Source organism: Cardiocondyla obscurior, linkage group LG08 (genome assembly GCF_019399895.1).
Source record: "Cardiocondyla obscurior isolate alpha-2009 linkage group LG08, Cobs3.1, whole genome shotgun sequence".
Lineage (NCBI taxonomy): Eukaryota > Metazoa > Arthropoda > Insecta > Hymenoptera > Formicidae > Cardiocondyla > Cardiocondyla obscurior.
Window position 1 is genome coordinate 1,385,187 of NC_091871.1, and position 17,408 is coordinate 1,402,594.

General features: G+C 30.2%; 5 protein-coding genes across 7 annotated transcripts; 3 read left to right on the forward strand and 2 right to left on the reverse strand.

Annotated features, from left to right (window-relative positions):
- The first annotated feature begins 174 nt into the window (after positions 1-174).
- Rpl5 (ribosomal protein L5) lies at positions 175-2,362 on the forward strand. Its single transcript, XM_070660362.1, has 6 exons — positions 175-302; positions 639-824; positions 1,002-1,136; positions 1,344-1,546; positions 1,674-1,851; positions 2,094-2,362. The coding sequence occupies exons 1-6, from the start codon at positions 300-302 to the stop codon at positions 2,280-2,282; spliced, it is 894 nt and encodes a 297-aa protein (XP_070516463.1). The 5' UTR covers positions 175-299; the 3' UTR covers positions 2,283-2,362.
- Positions 2,363-2,883: 521 nt separating this feature from the next.
- On the reverse strand, positions 2,884-6,290 carry LOC139104703 (mitochondrial-processing peptidase subunit alpha). Its single transcript, XM_070660352.1, has 12 exons — positions 6,169-6,290; positions 5,957-6,096; positions 5,550-5,794; positions 5,394-5,473; positions 5,076-5,261; positions 4,888-4,980; positions 4,586-4,758; positions 4,310-4,418; positions 4,019-4,227; positions 3,646-3,811; positions 3,229-3,361; positions 2,884-3,131 (listed from the first exon to the last, which is right to left on the reverse strand). The coding sequence occupies exons 2-12, from the start codon at positions 6,004-6,006 to the stop codon at positions 2,953-2,955; spliced, it is 1,623 nt and encodes a 540-aa protein (XP_070516453.1). The 5' UTR covers positions 6,007-6,096; positions 6,169-6,290; the 3' UTR covers positions 2,884-2,952.
- Positions 6,291-6,406: 116 nt separating this feature from the next.
- Positions 6,407-12,214, reverse strand: LOC139104695 (protein argonaute-2-like). Of its 3 annotated transcripts, none has more exons than XM_070660339.1 (17): positions 12,038-12,214; positions 11,886-11,953; positions 11,418-11,684; positions 11,188-11,225; positions 10,710-11,102; positions 10,405-10,596; positions 10,108-10,228; positions 9,298-9,677; positions 9,115-9,228; positions 8,766-9,042; positions 8,398-8,550; positions 8,162-8,327; positions 7,993-8,089; positions 7,762-7,925; positions 7,297-7,567; positions 6,979-7,163; positions 6,407-6,901 (listed from the first exon to the last, which is right to left on the reverse strand). In XM_070660339.1, the coding sequence occupies exons 2-17, from the start codon at positions 11,896-11,898 to the stop codon at positions 6,814-6,816; spliced, it is 2,919 nt and encodes a 972-aa protein (XP_070516440.1). In that variant the 5' UTR covers positions 11,899-11,953; positions 12,038-12,214; the 3' UTR covers positions 6,407-6,813. The 3 variants fall into 3 exon arrangements, with proteins under 3 accessions (XP_070516440.1, XP_070516439.1, XP_070516437.1); XM_070660338.1 differs by having other exon boundaries at positions 11,886-11,956; XM_070660336.1 differs by lacking the exon at positions 12,038-12,214 and having other exon boundaries at positions 11,886-12,031.
- A 138-nt stretch (positions 12,215-12,352) lies between these two features.
- Positions 12,353-14,738, forward strand: LOC139104706 (uncharacterized). The gene is made up of 7 exons (XM_070660359.1): positions 12,353-12,510; positions 12,580-12,728; positions 12,799-13,044; positions 13,127-13,246; positions 13,318-13,506; positions 13,615-13,848; positions 13,982-14,738. The coding sequence occupies exons 3-7, from the start codon at positions 12,880-12,882 to the stop codon at positions 14,363-14,365; spliced, it is 1,092 nt and encodes a 363-aa protein (XP_070516460.1). The 5' UTR covers positions 12,353-12,510; positions 12,580-12,728; positions 12,799-12,879; the 3' UTR covers positions 14,366-14,738.
- Positions 14,739-15,750: 1,012 nt separating this feature from the next.
- Positions 15,751-17,231, forward strand: Prosalpha3 (proteasome alpha3 subunit). Its single transcript, XM_070660630.1, has 3 exons — positions 15,751-15,887; positions 16,145-16,772; positions 16,883-17,231. The coding sequence occupies exons 1-3, from the start codon at positions 15,885-15,887 to the stop codon at positions 17,023-17,025; spliced, it is 774 nt and encodes a 257-aa protein (XP_070516731.1). The 5' UTR covers positions 15,751-15,884; the 3' UTR covers positions 17,026-17,231.
- The last annotated feature ends 177 nt before the right edge of the window (positions 17,232-17,408 follow it).

Sequence of the window (17,408 nt, forward strand, 5' to 3'; positions counted from 1 at the left end):
ATAACGAAAACAGAACGACACTTGTGTTGGCTGTGTCTACTAAAAGGAAATTAATTTAAAGAGCCATTTTGATTATTTGTTTCCGTTCACAATGGATCCCATCAAAATCCGCTTATTCATTTCCGCTTTGATTGTCGCTAGTATCGCTATTCTTACCTTCATGTACTGTAGCCATTATATGCCGGTTGCCGCCCTTCTATCGTCCATCTTTACACCATCTTCCTCGCATCGACCGACTGCAGCGTTCTTTTCCGTACCGACCTTCGTAGAGAGCACGTGTTTCTCGTAATTTTAACAAAATGGTAAGTCAGTCTTATTATAATGTTAATCTGCGAAAATTAATTATAATACGCTAGAATAATTGATTGGAAATTAGTAGAAACCTGGATGCTTATTTTTCGGAGAGATTTACTTTTCTCGTGGTTAGAACACATACCCTTATGGATAAATTGACACGTTGCTCGTACTGTTTCAACTCTCGGAGACGAATAAACTTTTCATGATGTAACAATTTCAGCTCACTTTGAAAGAAATGAAATAAAAGCTTTAACCCTGTTGACTTTGTCTGAATATATTATAGTACAAAGGTAATTGAGAATCTATCTTTACTGTGGTCTTAACACTTGCTTTTTTTATAGGGATTCGTAAAAGTGGTTAAGAATAAGCAATATTTCAAGCGATATCAAGTCAAATTTAAGAGGCGTCGTGAAGGAAAAACTGATTATTATGCTCGCAAGCGGTTAACAATTCAGGATAAGAACAAATATAATACACCTAAGTACAGGCTGATTGTACGCTTGTCTAACAAGGACATAACATGTCAGGTAATTTAAATTATATATTTAAGTTCACTTACATGAATAAATTTGAGCATAACTGCTGGAAAAAAATTTATTTTAATAATATGTATGTAATATTTGTAAATTGGAGGTAATAGTTTTATCACTGCTGTGCCTCTTGAAAAGTTATAATACTGAATATCATATATATATTTTTTTAAGGTTGCTTATTCAAGAATTGAAGGGGATAGAATTGTATGTGCTGCTTACAGTCATGAACTTCCTAAATATGGAATTAAAGTTGGTCTTACCAATTATGCATCTGCCTACTGTACTGGCTTGCTTTTGGCTAGAAGAGTAAGTTATCTTTTTTTAAATTTCGTTGAAAATATACTCTTATTATATATGTTACTAATATGATGACACACCTAGCTCGCTTTGATGTTTTATGAAGAAAACACAATTGTTCCCTATTGTTTATTCTGATTTACAAAAAAAATGCTAATTAATTATGTTAAATAACGTCCGTCAGTCATTATTGTAATTAAAATTTGTTTTAAATAGCTTCTCAAGAAACTGGGATTGGATACCTTATATGTAGGTACCACAGATGTGACTGGTGATGAATACAATCTCCAGGAATTAGATGATGGTCCAGGTGCCTTTAGATGTTATCTAGACACAGGATTAATGCGCACCACAACAGGTGCCCGAGTTTTCGGTGCTATGAAAGGTGCAGTTGATGGCGGTCTTAATATTCCTCATAGGTAAAGAAAAATACAATAAATAATTTTTTATAAGTAAAATAAAAGAAATATTGTAGTACTGAATTTAAAATATAATGTATTATGTAAATTTCAGCTGCATTTAAATAACTGTTGTTTTGATTTATAGCACAAAAAGATTCCCGGGCTATGATGGCGAATCAAAGTCGTTCAATGCAGATGTACATCGACAGCATATATTCGGCCAACACGTTGCAAATTATATGAGAACTTTAGAAGAGGAAGATGATGAAGCTTTTAAGAGGCAGTTTTCGCAGTATATCAAGCATGGCATATCTGCAAATGATGTAAGTGAATTATGACGCAAACGTGAATATATGTCTACATGATTTTAATGTGCATACGTCCAATTTAAAATTGCTGCATAGATTATTTTAGTCTATGTAGCGTCGCAGTTGGACAATAATAATTTTCATTGGGTATTAATTGTAAATGCATGCATTAATGCATTTATTATAATACACCTGTGTTACATACATACATAGAAAAATGTTAAAATAATCATTAAAAAAAATGTTATTTGTTACAGATCGAGAACATATACAAGAAGGCCCATGAAACCATCCGGGCTAATCCAGAGCATACAAAGGTTGCGAAGGAGAAGCCAGCTATCAAGAAGAGATGGAACCGTGCGAAATTGTCGTTGTCCGAAAGGAAAAATCGCGTGGCCCAAAAGAAAGCTTCTTTCCTTAAGACTTTGGAGGAAGCGGAGGTGTAATCCTTCATTTTGTTTTATCTTTACAATACATGTATAAAGATTTATATGTATTAATCGAAATAAAAAAAATTAAAAAAATATATGTATATGAATCTTGTTTATTATGTACCATATTTATTAATTTATATAAATATTTATTTTTAATAAATTATCACAACATACAAGACTTTAATTAGAAATTTGCGATTTAATTTAGCTTCAATTTTATTATCTGATTTAGTTGCCGAGATTTATTATCGAACTCTATTTGCATTTGCGCGGGATCAATCTAAAATCAATCTTGTGCGTCTTGCATCATGCTTCTATTTAATGGCACAGTTTTTATTTTCTCTCGTGCTGTTGAATAATGAAATAATTATTCTCTCTAATGCACTAACTTTCATATGTTGTATATACAAAAATCTATCTTAATATACGTAAGGAACATTTATATATTAAAATCTATAATTTTAATTATTATGTTACAATTTTAATAATTATGATGTTAAGAAATTCAATTACAGCGGTATTTTTAATTTTGTGTTTAACATCGTAAACGTATAACGTGCATCTCGTTATATTTTTAGAATTTAATGAGATCGAAAGTTTAATATTCCAATAATTTGTAATTAAATGTGAATAAACGTTGTTTATTTAAAATGAGGAGATTGTTCAAATATGTTATTAAATTTTAACGAAAAAGTGATAATCTGCTGCGAGAACCAGGTAACCGACCTTGCGTATCAAGTAAACCATTTTGAATGTCTGCTAAGGAAGGTATAGTCTTTACTTCGCCACGTGCTGCTAAGCAAGGTGGCGATTTTAATAAACGTCGCGCTACTCGATTAATATCGTCTTTAGATATTCCATCTGTAAACATTAAATTTTTCAAATAAATATTATTATAAAGAGTCAAACTTTCATCTATATTAAGTGTTATTAAATTTCAAAGAGGTTTGCAACTCACCAATGGCTTGTATGAAATATTCAGGCCGTTTTCTGGAGCCGGTCGCTAAGACTTGTCTTCCAATGTCTTCGAATACAACGGGCCGTTGCTCTAAGTTCATAAGTAGCATCGACTGTAATTGCTTCTTTGCTCTCTATAAAATAAGATACTTCAAAAATGTAATTATCAATTAAAACATTTTTTTATATCTATTGAATCAAAAATATATGAGATAAAACCGACAAACAACCCTATCGAGGTGGTGATAAGAGTTAACTAACGAATTTATTATTTGTTTAGTTTGAGATTCTCGACCATCTATACGAGTGCATAATTGTCGTTTTTTAATTATAATTTAAAATAAAATATTATTAATTTGATTGTTAATGTATTTTGCAAGGTAATAATAATAGTTATTTCAAAAATATAAAATCGTACCGCTAATTCGCTATCCGAGATTCCGCTCGTCATAGTGACCATTTCGTGTACAATTACTTCCACCATATCCTTTACGTGAGACGGCGTACACGAAGCATGAATGCAAAATAAACCAGTGTCTATATAAGCATGGTTGTATGCCGTTGCACTGTATAACCAATGATATCTGCAACATAATTTCCTTGATGTAATGTTCTCAATTAAAAATTTGAAGGTATAAAATACATTATTTATATATCTATTATAGATATGAATAAACTTAATTATTTTTTTTAATTTTAATTATTAAACAGGTAACAAAAAAATGTATAAAAAATTTAATTTACATTAACTATCTCTTTTTAAATCTGATTAAAGTATAAAAATATATTACCTATTCAACACATTGGTATATAAACGCGTATACATGCCTTTTCCAGGCCCGCCAGCGCTAAAACTGCCACCGCCTCCCATCATCATATTTAATACACACATAGCAACAAAATCTGAATCTTGATGCGAGCAGCCTTCTAAACCTATAACAACGTGCGATAATTCGGGTAAACCGCTTGGTCCTGCGTAAATCGGCACATTACATTCTTCCTGTTAAAAACAGAAATAAATCTTTTATATTATTAGTTTTCACAATAAAAGTAAAAATACCTGATTATATAAATAATCGTACCAAAATGTATCCTCCAGTATATTGTGCGATAGACATGTCGACAGAATGTGCATTTGGTAGAATGAGATCAGTTTGTTCTTCCCAGATAGGTTTCTGGTCTACAAAATATCTAACACGGATAATATTGTTATTAAGTAAATAAAAAAATTAAGAACATGTTTAAAATGTTACGATATAAAAATGCTAAAATATATTTAACTTATATGTATAGTAGAAAAATACATTACAATATTATTCATAAATTACTCGTAATCTATAGAAAATGTAGGACTTTACTTGGTAACAGAGTTGACCAGGTCATCATGTTCGACACCAACTCCAGCCACTACCATTCTATTTGGTACATAATGATGTTTGAGATATGTGTGCAAAATGTTCCTATCAATTTTTTCGATATTCTTTTCTGGACAGATTTTCGGTAAACCTAACGTGTTCTGCTTATATGCAACCTATTAATATAGTACTTCCAAATGATTATTCCTTTTCTTTACAAGAAAAAACATGTTAGGATACATATAGAACTATCTGAAAACACACATTTTACTTGAATGTATTCATAACAATTAGTTACAACTCACAGAATGAATCATGTCCATCAATATAGGTTCTTGTTCTGGCCTGGTATGTAAAGATTCCAATTCAAAACGTACTGTTTGTCTGGCAATATGCACCTAAAAAAGATTTAATTTTAATTTAAATACATATAAGTATTACAAACTAATTAATATTTGTTACCTAATCCTATACAATTTAATTAAATAAATACCTCTTCTTCTGTAATTTGAGGCCTTAAAACAATATCACCCAGAACTTGAGTAACTATATCCAATCCTCGACGTTCTGCCGATGCTGCATAGACAAATGTATCACGAGATGCTTGACAATCACATATACCACCATATTTTTCTAGTGCTAGCATTATTTTATCTTTACTATCAAATGTGTTTGTAGACTAAAACAAATATAATAGAGGTTTTTAAATGTATCTAACATTAGGATATAGATCACATTATTAATCGTAAATTAAGTATTTATTAATAAAATTAAAGATATATTAATAATATTTATAATAAAAGAATCTTACACTAAATGCTAACTTTTCAAGAAAGTGAGAAATACCACTGGGATATGCTACTTCATATCGTGGTCCTGAGTCAATGAGGACTGAAAATCAAGATAATAATACAATAATGCATGTCTATTTTCAATTCATTTAATATTAAAAATTAATTCAACTCACCACCTATGGTACAAAATTGTCCAAATCTATTTTCAGATGCAATTTTTAAACCATTTGGTAAAACTGTGATCTGCGTCGTCTGATCTTCCTCTTTTGCGGTCGAATAAATAGCTTTTGGCAAATTTGGTATAGGTTCTGTGAGCGGTGGAAAAGAGGTGACGGTCTTTTGATTCTCTTGTAAATCCGGAGGTATTCTCTGAGAGGAGAAGTTACGCCAGGAATTGAAATATCCAGAGTGATTAAAACTAAAAAAAAAAAAGACAAAAAATTAATACAATCACGACGTTTCCATAAAATAGTTATAATAAAATTTTATTCTGTCTTTCTTTACTAAGGTAAAATTGAGGTTATGTTAAATAAAAAATTCTGATACATGAAATGATTTCACATCGTGGTATCGCAGTTACCTTTTCTTAATTGAAACGATTAACGGTTTTCGCAACATCCTCGAGAACATGTTATCAAATCGGGAGGATTTGCAGCATAAAGATATAATTCCAGTTTAATCGGAGTCGTTATCGGATGCTGCAAAGATGCGCCCGAGTATCTACAACGCAGATGTGTCAATGAAAAAAAACAACGAATGTCGATTGAATCTCGTACACTTCACACAACGAACCGAGTGAATACTAAAGCACGTTCAGTTACGATCATCTATTAATGTATATGTGTGCATATAGATAAAATGTAAATCAGTTTAGTTCGGCAAAAGTAAGGTCAGGCTGTGCATGTAGTTTATAGATGCGTGTCGATCTATTCCTTTTTGTTAATCCTCCTATGTGCCGCAAGGCCCACAAGTGGCCGAGATAGATATTCATATACAGAACATTTTATATATAGAAATATGAAGTACATACATTTAAATTACACGACTAAATTCATAGTAATAAATACATTTTTATATATAATACAATATTTAAGTTTTGTGATTTACACTTTATTATAAATTTGTTGTACAAATATATATATATATATATGTATGTTTATAAAGAATTAAATTTAAGAAAGCATACTCATTGAAGAGAAAATATATTTATTTAATACCTTGATTATTCATTATAGCAAGTATTTTTTTAATTATTTAAATCTTTCTTTTTTCTTTTTTTTGTTACATTATTTTGTAATTAAAATATAATATATATAATAAACAAAAAAAAAAAATTGTGGAATTATATTACTACTAAATAACTATGAAAAAACTTTTAGAAATTTGTGAAATTATAATAGAATCATTATATCAGCACTAACATTTTTCATACGTATTTCAAATAAAATACATCGGCGACTTTTCCATCTTTATTATAAAGTCTTTTTGTTCCTGTTCCAAATTGGAGAGTTCAAAGTCTTTGTTCCTGGTAAATAAAAATAATGTGTTATAGATTGTAACTGCAATTGGCATGTCTAATTTATGCTGTAATTTATTGCTCACGCTCGTATTAAAGTTTTTCCACGATAAGCTGCTAAATGAGCGTAATAGGTTGGCGCTGGACATTTTACCGATTTTACACAACGGGAATATATATAGCAAAGATAATATGTCAATTCCTCAAGCTCATCCTCGGTAAAATTAGATTGATTATATATGCATTTATAATTCGTAGGCCTTACTGTCCCCTACAGATTATAAACGTTAACAATATTTATGAAATCACTATAGAAAAATTTGTTATTGATATATTTAACTTTTTCCAATAATAAAACGTTTATAATTAAATAAAAATATCTGTCAAAAATTTTAATGACCTACCTGATTAGATGTATGCGAAACGAGATAAAAGTCGATGTGATTTGGATGAGTAATATGTGTATCAATTACTGTGCCCACTTTCACATTATTAGTTTTATTATCAATTACGTCTTCTGAATTGGTGGGAAAAATACGCACATTATGTTTTTTTTTAACAATCAAGCAAGTAATTTCAATGTCGCCTCCACGTGTGAAGTCGAAAACCGCTTTTTTAATTGCGTTCAATTCGTAAGACATAACTTGTAGTAATTGCTCTTTGTTAACTTCATCTCTGCATATTAATACATACAAAATTAATTTTGTTAAAATATAATAAGTATATACCGAATTACTAAAAAAGGTTATCTAATTTTCGTTTGAAAGTGCCGACGGACAATGGTAAAGAATCGGTTTTAATAATTAATCGAGAGTACAAAACGTCTTAATAAAAAATTAATTTTTAGCAATTATATTGCCGATACGTACCGATAATAAATAATTCTATCTGGTAAACATTTGGTTTGCTGCATATAAATTTCAAGTTGCAATAATATTATTTGTTTTAGATCTAAAATTATTTCTTCATTGGGTTGTTGAAGTCTAAGTGCAGTATTATACTGAACAGCTAATTTATCTGTACTTGCAGCGACCTAAATTAATAATGTTTCTTGTTAATACGTATTCGTATAAAAAAAAGCTGTTTAATAATATACAAACCGCTGCTATAGATGGAAAATTTGTCGAATCTGAAACTGGATGAAGCACTTTAGCACCAACAAGCATACAAGAATGTTGGCCATTTAAACACGATGGCCTAGAAAAGAAAACATTTTTAAAATCATAAACATTTTTATAAAATAATAATGTATAAGTATTATTCACTTACATTTTGTCAAATACATGATTGGTGCCATTTAGTTTTGCATTAATTTTTAATAGAAGGTCTTTCACTAATACTAGTTGTTTGGATAGTATAATTTTATTCATGGTTTGAACTTTTATACACTGTGTCAAAACGCCCACTTCCATCTCGGAAATTTTTTTAACATTACCTAAGGCAAGGATAAACATCAGATTAATATATTTAAAATAAAAAATGTGATAAAAAAATTATTTCCTTACCATATATTCCATCTTCATGATTAGAAATGATAACTATTATCAAATTTAACTCTTTATTATCACGGAAATATTGTGTGATATCATTTAATTTATCTACTCTATAATTTGCAAACGGAGTGACAGGCTGATCGATTGTCATGCCAAGTTTTTTCGCTAAGAAAAAATTGTTAAATATAACACAAAGTATATTGCACGAGTATAACACGATTAAAAATTACGACTCGTTAGAAACTTGTAATTATAATTAGAAATTATACACCATAATTTTCTTTTTTATAAATAATTAACAAATATGCTATAACTTTTAAACATTTTCAATAAAATTAATTTTAAAGTATTATTATTAGTTTCCATATTTTATACTTAACCAGTTGTCTGAAGTATTTTTATGAATTTTTGCATTTCAAGGTTAATATTTGATTTTCCACTCAAATTCACGACGGTCCACGCGTTTCTCTCTAAATTTTTCGCTTTGATTAAAGGTTTCACTGACCATGTTCCTTTTTCTACTTTCGCCTTTATTTCAGCATATTTTAATTCTGGAGCAGGTAAAATTCTTGCGGGAATCACTTCCATTCCCTTGTTAACAGATATGTGAAACTCTTTTTCCATAACAAGACTATTATTAACTTGAATTCCCCTAAACTGTAAATGTAATATAAAAAATATAACAAACGACAAAAATTGAGTAATCTATGAATATTAAATATCTTTTACCGTTTCATCTATTTTTTGTTTATAGATAGATGCATTTACTGTTGTTTTTTTTTCCATCTCTATTAATTCATCCTTACTTAGTTTTTTAAGCTGATTAGGCATAATAGAACATAGCTGTAAATAAGAAAATTTTAATTTATTTTTATACAATCACTCATAGCAAACATAAAATTGCTTACGCACTTCGATAGGTAATAGAAGTTTGTTTCCGTCAGCCCTGCTACCCACATGAAGAGTTGGCCAACCCGGTTTTTCTACATCATATCTTTCGGAATTCCACAGGTGTTCCCTTATTGTTCTGATTTGTGTTATATCACCTAATGTCTGAGTGAATTGTGAGAAAGAATTTTGCTCACTTAATGTTATTACGTCATAAACTTGCTTAAACGGTTCAAAATTCATTTGAGGTATTTCATAAATAATTTTGAAACCCTGTAAATAGTTTTGTATCTTTGTTCTATAATTTAGCACATCCTTACGATCAAGTTTATCTTCATCGATATTTATGATTTCAGATATACATGTCAGAACTGGTTGCTCTTTAATAAATCCTTTATACGAAACTAAATAAAAATTTTTTACATAAATAGTCAAGTGGATATTTCATATATATATATATATATATATATATATATATATATATATATATATATATATATATATATATATATATATATATATATATATGTCGGATCGGGGATTAAGAGGACGTCTCGCTTCACTCGAGCACTTCTTACTCGCCGCACTTTCTTGCACCGCGAAAGAAAATAGCTCGACAAGAGTGCCGCGAGTGAGAGTGCGAAAGTGAGAAGTGTTCGAACGAAGCGAGACGTCCGCTTAATCCCCGATCCGGCGTAACAATATATATTTCAGTTTAAATAATTATGAAGGTTTTAAAAGTATTGCTTATAATTCTAAAAATTTCTTACAAAATTTATTATTCATAATTTTATAATAAAAATAATAAATATACTATTTAACAAAATACTTTACCTTCTATATTTAAATATGGTTTCCAGCCAAGTACACTAGACATAATTGCACCACGTCCTATAATTACACCTGCACTTAATGATTCATTCGTATTCATATTCCAGAAGATTTCTTCTTCTACCTGTAGTAACATATATTTCATGTTATACATACAATATTAATTAAAAAATAGTTTACGTTCAAACAATATGTAAGAATTTTTTTAAACAGCTTATTTTCTATAAATTAGTGTTATTTATAATAATAAACTTTTTTTAACATTAATAAATTATAATAAAAATACTATCAATTGCTTACATTAACGAATCGTGATTGCGTTGCATGACATATAATTGTATCTAAAATTTGTAGAGCGGTTTGATCTATATTTGTAAGACCAGGCTTGAAATTTTTTATCCAACTAAGATCAATATTACCCATTTTCTTCAAAATGATTTGATATTGACTAGACTTTCCATAAACATTTCTGTATTTGAAAACATCCATCATCTGTAGAATAAAAAATATAAAAAAATCTTTTAAATTTATCTTCAAATTAAATTTTAATCTAACAATGTTATAAAACTTATTTTAATTATGATAAATTACAATTAATTACTTACACTGTTGCCGAAAGGAAGATTCTTTGCGCTAAATACTTTTTTTTTTCCATCGTACGCGGGATATCTATCATAAAAATGTTTCTTTCTACATTGTTCAAAAATATTTCTGCATAAAGCTTTAGGAAGCTCAAATTCTTTTTTTTTGCTTTCGTCTTTTTCTGAGACCAGCGACATCGGCTTAATAGTAACATCATAATGAATTGCAGTGATTATAGATGCATCATGGAATATAATTTTGTACATATTTGTCATCACTTTATTTTTTTGTCCTATTAAGCCACCTTTCTCAGGATGTACTCTATTTGGAATCATGTTATGATGTAATATAAATTGAGTAAATGATATTTTGTCAGTTAATTTTAATTGGAAATTTGTTGATTCAAGCTTAGATGTCTAAAAAAAAGCACAAAAAAATATATACATATATTTAATACATAAAATATATGATCATATAGTAACAAATTTAGTAATTTATTACCTGCACTTGTTTAGAACTACCTGCAATACTAATGTCATCTATAAAAAATAGAAAATAAATTACATACATGTATAATAAAAGTATCTATATGCAAGTATAGATAAAAAACATATAACAGAATATATAATATATATAAAATTACGTTTTCCATATATAAAAAAAAAAAAAATTAATTAATAAGAAATTTTTTTCTCAAATACATTAATACATAATATAATTGTAATTTTTACGTGATGCTTTCTGAAGTTGACCTTCTGGTGGACTCTGAGATGCTAATAATTTCTGTTGTCGTATAGCCCATATTCCTTGCAGTGGAGGACTTGTAAATACCTTCTGTTGTGATGTACTAGCTACTGCTTGTTGCAATTGATCCTGTGGCTGAACCTTTGATGGACTTTCAGTTACTTTTTTCTGTAGTTCCTCTAAAGTCTGCTGTTGTAATTTCTCACTAGCAGCAGTCTTTGTAGATGATGATGTTTTCTGCTTCTTCTTCTTTCCTGTATTTTATATATTAAATATATTTAATTTTATTATACATTTATTTTATTTATTAAATGTATTAGGAGTAACTTCAAATTAAGATTACAATTTATCGTTAGCTTTTTCTCTAAGTGCCTATTTATTAAATATATATATATAAAAGAAATGATCTATTTCAAGACGAAATAAAATGATTTTTTAATGATCAATATACCAACCTTTTCTCGGCATCCTGTCTTAATAGAATAACAGATAAAACTTCCAAGATGTCTCGTATATAAAATTACTGCTAAATAATTATCGTAATATACATCTAATGATCAACGAAGCTTCCTGATTACTGTTAGCTAAATCCACCGTTTCCTCTTACCTCAGACGAAAGATGTTTTTCTTTTTTTCCTTTTCTTCACACAAAACCGACCGTTGAATGTCGACGGAACTCTCATTATAGACACATATGCAAAACAATAATAAATTTGCTTGGAGTTTATAGAAGATACACAAAGCACTTTATTTGTGGTTATAGAAGAAACTCGTACAGTTACCGGGCCGGCAATCAAAACTAGTTCGAATCAGTTAGAATAAAATGGCGTTCGAGTCCACAATCGATACGTACATTTCGAGATAAATTTCAATTGCGGGCAGCTAATCACATTTTGTATAAGAGGGCAGGACAGTGCGAGTTGTGACAGACCTACTCGAGCGCGAAAAGCTTCCTCATCACGTCTTGAATTTCTTTCAATTTTTTTTGTTCAGAAGCCATACCCATCGCACATTGTCGCACATCCAGTTCAGCTGAAGCTGAAGTTCAACGTGTCTGGTTACGACGTATCGAGAGAGGAGGTAAGGAAGCGTTTTTTATATATACGTTTCAACAAGTTTGATAAGAGCCACATAAACGGGCTTCAACAGGTTGCTAGCGTGATCAATGTGGAATGCGCATCGATCAGCATTTATGTGGGTATACAAGATTTAAAAGAATCAAGATTCACGAACTGAAGAAACTGACCAGCGGCAGGAAATTGCGTTTTAATTGGCGAACCGATTGTTGAAAACCAACGGTGAGAGCAATAATCATTAATCGGCTAAACATAAAGATACCTAAGAAGAGATAAGAATATTTATTTACAGTTGGCGTTGCGTTGTGGACCGGCAAACTAAAATTTTCCATAAGGGTCAAAGAGACAAAGAAAAAGATAACAGATCTAAAACATGGATGCTTATCTCCTTGTTACTTGTCCTTACAATCCTGCTCATCGCATTGCTAAATATAAGTTTATGAATCATGTAGCAAAATGCAAGAAAAGTAGCAAAGTAGCAAATAAAACAGAGTGTCCTATTGATAGAACTCACATAGTTGATCAAGCTCAACTTCAGGTAGGTAAATTTGCATGCATGTGGCATATAAAATTTATAATTTATTTTTATTTAGTTTATTATTAACTTTTCAATATTGTAGGAGCACATTAAATCATGTTCTAGTCTTGGAAAATTGGCTGTTATAGAATATGAAAAACCAAAAGTTGATGTAAACTCTTCTATCACAAATGCATATGGCTTGAATGAAAATTGGGATGAGGTACAGAAGACTGAAAATTAAATTTGATTAAATATTGATTTATATTATACATTATATACTGTGTTTAATAGGAACCAGAAGTTCCAGCTTATAATCCCATGGAAGCATCTTCAAAAAAACCAGTATTGCGATGTATAACTGGATTGACAAAATCAGAGAAAAAGAAATTTAAAGAGGAGGAACGAAAACGTATATCAATGCTTAAAAATATATCTTATGAGAGCCTTATAAGACCCTCGACTTCATCTGTAACAGACACGGTAAAAGCATAATTTTTGCAATCTTTTAAAATGTGTATTTAAATAACATATATAATTACATTATTATTAACATGATTATGTTAACATTTATTAATGCCATTACTTTAGGTTGACGAGGTACCATTACGTCTTCCTCGTAATCCACCATCTGTAAACGTTTCACAAAACGACTTAGATGAAAGTACAGAAGTGAATAATTATGATAGTAATGATGGTAAAGAGGAAACTATACATGTTCCTGAATATCAAAACAATTTATACCAGAAATTAATGTATGATGAATTAGCACCTGAAAATGATTATTATGAACAACCAAAACAGATTAATTGCAACAATGATAAGGTAATATATGTTTATAACTGAAACATTTAATTAAGATTATATGTAAATAAAGTTATAAATATATTAACGATTTTTAAGATTATAACTACTTATTAAATTATATTTACAAGAATTATCTGCAAATTATTTTCAGCATGTTGATCAGGAAGCTAAAGATTTTTCAGTTTTTACTGAAAATCAAGAAACAAAACCTAAGAAGATTAAGACTTTGGATTTGTTTGATAATATAGAGAGACAAAAACGAGACGAATGTATTCCAAGCACTTCATCTGGCGAACGAGTTACTGATAAACTTCTAGCCTTATTGAAAAGTGAATCAAGTATGAAAAAAAAGCAACCTAAAGAAGAAATACCAGCGAAACCCGACGAAAAACTGCCAGCATCGCATATCCTTAGTAGAATGAATGAACGATTAACTTACTTAAATGGTATTCAAAACGCTGCCGCTAAAGAGAGTGCACAAATACTTAAACAATTAAAGGAGCTAAAATTATGCGAAGAAATTAAAAATAAGTAATTATTTTATACAAACCACTGACGATAATTCAGTATCTTACAAATATCATACTTATGGTCCTAGATATTTTACTACAGTAAGAAATAGTGCCTTAAATAATGTTTTAAAAAGTATATAATTATTTTCTTTGCACTATTGCACAAATGCTTATAGTTTTATGTCATAAAAATATAAAATTTATGTTTAATAAGGAAATTATGTTCATTAGTATCTTTTAATTGACATAGTATATAAGAATTAATCGCATCTACATATACATTCTGTTTACAATATCGGTGCAAATAAAAATGTATTTTTTTATTTTACTAGAATAAACCATGCGCACGCTTTGCGTGCGCTATTTTTCGAGAAGTCTCAATTCGTGCGCGTCATTATAATTGAGTAATCTATAGTCGACGACGTATTATTAGTTTAAGACAGCCGATTATAAATTACAAAAACAAATCATGCAACTTACCAATCTGCATAAGCTTCAGCGGAGTTGTAAAATTCTGCCGGTGACTGTAACATAAAAAAGAAAATATTAATGTAGACATGTCAATTAATAAGATTAATAAAAAAAGAAAGATTTTATTAAAAAAATTTATACTTACTTAAAAGTTGCTCCGCCGATGCAGGATACCCGTCCCGGGCCTGCTCCTCCTCTCAGATGGGACGTGTCGAGTCGTCCTTCCGCGCACAAGTCACTCTCGAACGCGCCCGGGTGAAGTTACAATCGCGATTATGACTTAACACTGTCGCGCGTTATTTTTCGGCACTCTCGTAAAAAAATAATCGTCAAAAAAACGCTCGTTAACTAGCGGCACTCCCGAAACGACCGACGAACCGGCTACGGTTCGTATAATCAGATATCGGCAAATACGTGCGGCACTTTAATTTCTCACTGAACGATGGGCAGCAGCTTAGTTTTTCTTGATCTGTAACAAATAAATTAAAAAATTACATTGTAGATATTAAATATAATTAAATAAAAAATTAAAAGAGCGTTATCAAAAATCTAAATTATTACGTTATTACATATATTTTATGTATACTTATATATTTTTATATGCATTTGCTTTAATATATATTACTTTCAGGGAAATAATGTGGAATGCATCAAAATTTTTTAATCACACCGGTTGTATTTAAAGAAAATATTAAAAGTATGTACAACCGACAGTCCGCAGTCTGTTTAAGTGGGACGGGAAAATTTTGCTGCATTGCACATAAAAAATTTACATTAAATTATTTATATTTTAATATATTACACTGTATTTTATTATCTTTTTATCCTTTTCTTTTCTTTCTCAATTTAAATATCGATATGTCTAAGCGTGTTTCGAGATCGAAAATTTTTACTGTACACTGTACAGTGCACAGTGTACACTCGATCGGATTTTAACCCCTAACCTGCCAATCATTCTCGTCGTAGTCATCGCGCCGACAAGACGAAGTTGTGTCAGATAGTTAAATTCGTGAGCGGCAGTTTTCTTAATACAAATAATAGACATTTTGTTACCGTAGAACTTCTTGCAAAATGGTATGTTGCCGAAGTTTATATTTATTTAATTTTCGAGCCATAGTCTTAGAGTGCTTTATTTTCGTCGTTTATAGGTTATAAGGGAACTGCACTGTCATCAAGACATAAAAAGTTTTTTAATACAAACATTTAATAATAATAATTTTTTAATTTACATTCGCGTTTTTATGTCTATGAATACAAATTAATACTCCAATTAAATTAAGTTCTTACCTTTCAATTAATTCGATTAAAATAAAAACAAATTATACTTATAGGCACGCAGATATGATACGCGCACCACAATTTTCTCACCAGAAGGGAGACTCTACCAAGTCGAGTATGCCATGGAGGCTATAAGCCATGCTGGTACTTGCCTGGGCATATTAGCAAACGATGGTATTCTATTAGCAGCTGAAAAACGCAACACCAATAAGTTACTGGATGAAGTATTCTTTTCTGAAAAAATATACAAGCTGAATGATGACATAGTTTGTTCAGTAGCTGGCATAACTTCGGATGCAAATGTTTTGACGAACGAGTTGCGCCTCATCGCGCAGAGATACCTTCTGCAATATGGCGAGGCTATACCTTGTGAGCAGCTTGTTTCGTGGCTGTGCGACGTTAAACAAGCATATACTCAGTATGGTGGAAAGAGACCCTTTGGTGTGTCTATTTTGTACATGGGATGGGATAAATATTATGGTTATCAGTTGTATCAATCAGATCCTAGTGGAAACTATGGTGGCTGGAAGGCAACATGTATTGGGAATAATTCAGCAGCAGCTGTATCATCTTTGAAGCAGGAATATAAAGAAGGCGAAACAACCCTTAAAGATGCAATGGCTCTGGCTATCAAAGTACTTTCCAAAACGTTGGATATGAATAAGCTCTCTGCTGAAAAAGGTGAATTTATATTTATTATCATGATTTTATGCTAAGTAAATTCCGTATCGATGTAATTTAGTAATAATTCATTACAAAATTAACATCTATCTTTTTTTCTTTTTTTTTAGTCGAAATGGCAATACTTACCCGCGAAAATGGTAAAACCAAAACGAAAATACTGCCAGCTAAAGAAGTAGATGCCTTAATCGCGGAACACGATCGATTAGAAGCTCTGGCGGAACAAGCTAAAAAGGAAAAGCAGAAGTCGTAAATTTTTATATTAGATTAACAATATATATAAGTCACTGTGACAAGAAAGTTTATTGTATCAGGAAAAAATTAATTTACATGCAACTCAAGTGTTTGTATTATACAATATAAATTATTTCCTGCCTCGTCCTTATAATGGCAGCATTTATCCTCATTGCAACACACCGACTATGACGTTATACGACAGGATTAAAGTTTTTCCACAAATGTGTTAGTTTTTTGTTTTCCCTGCGTCTTGTTCGTCTAATTTATAATACTATTTATAACAATAATTTTATTTGCGTACCTATTAAAGATTCATAAACGTCAATTAAATAAAACTAGAATTAATTTTAACGAAGCTTCAAAGTTTCGATAAGTATAGGTTGTATTAAAAAAAATTAC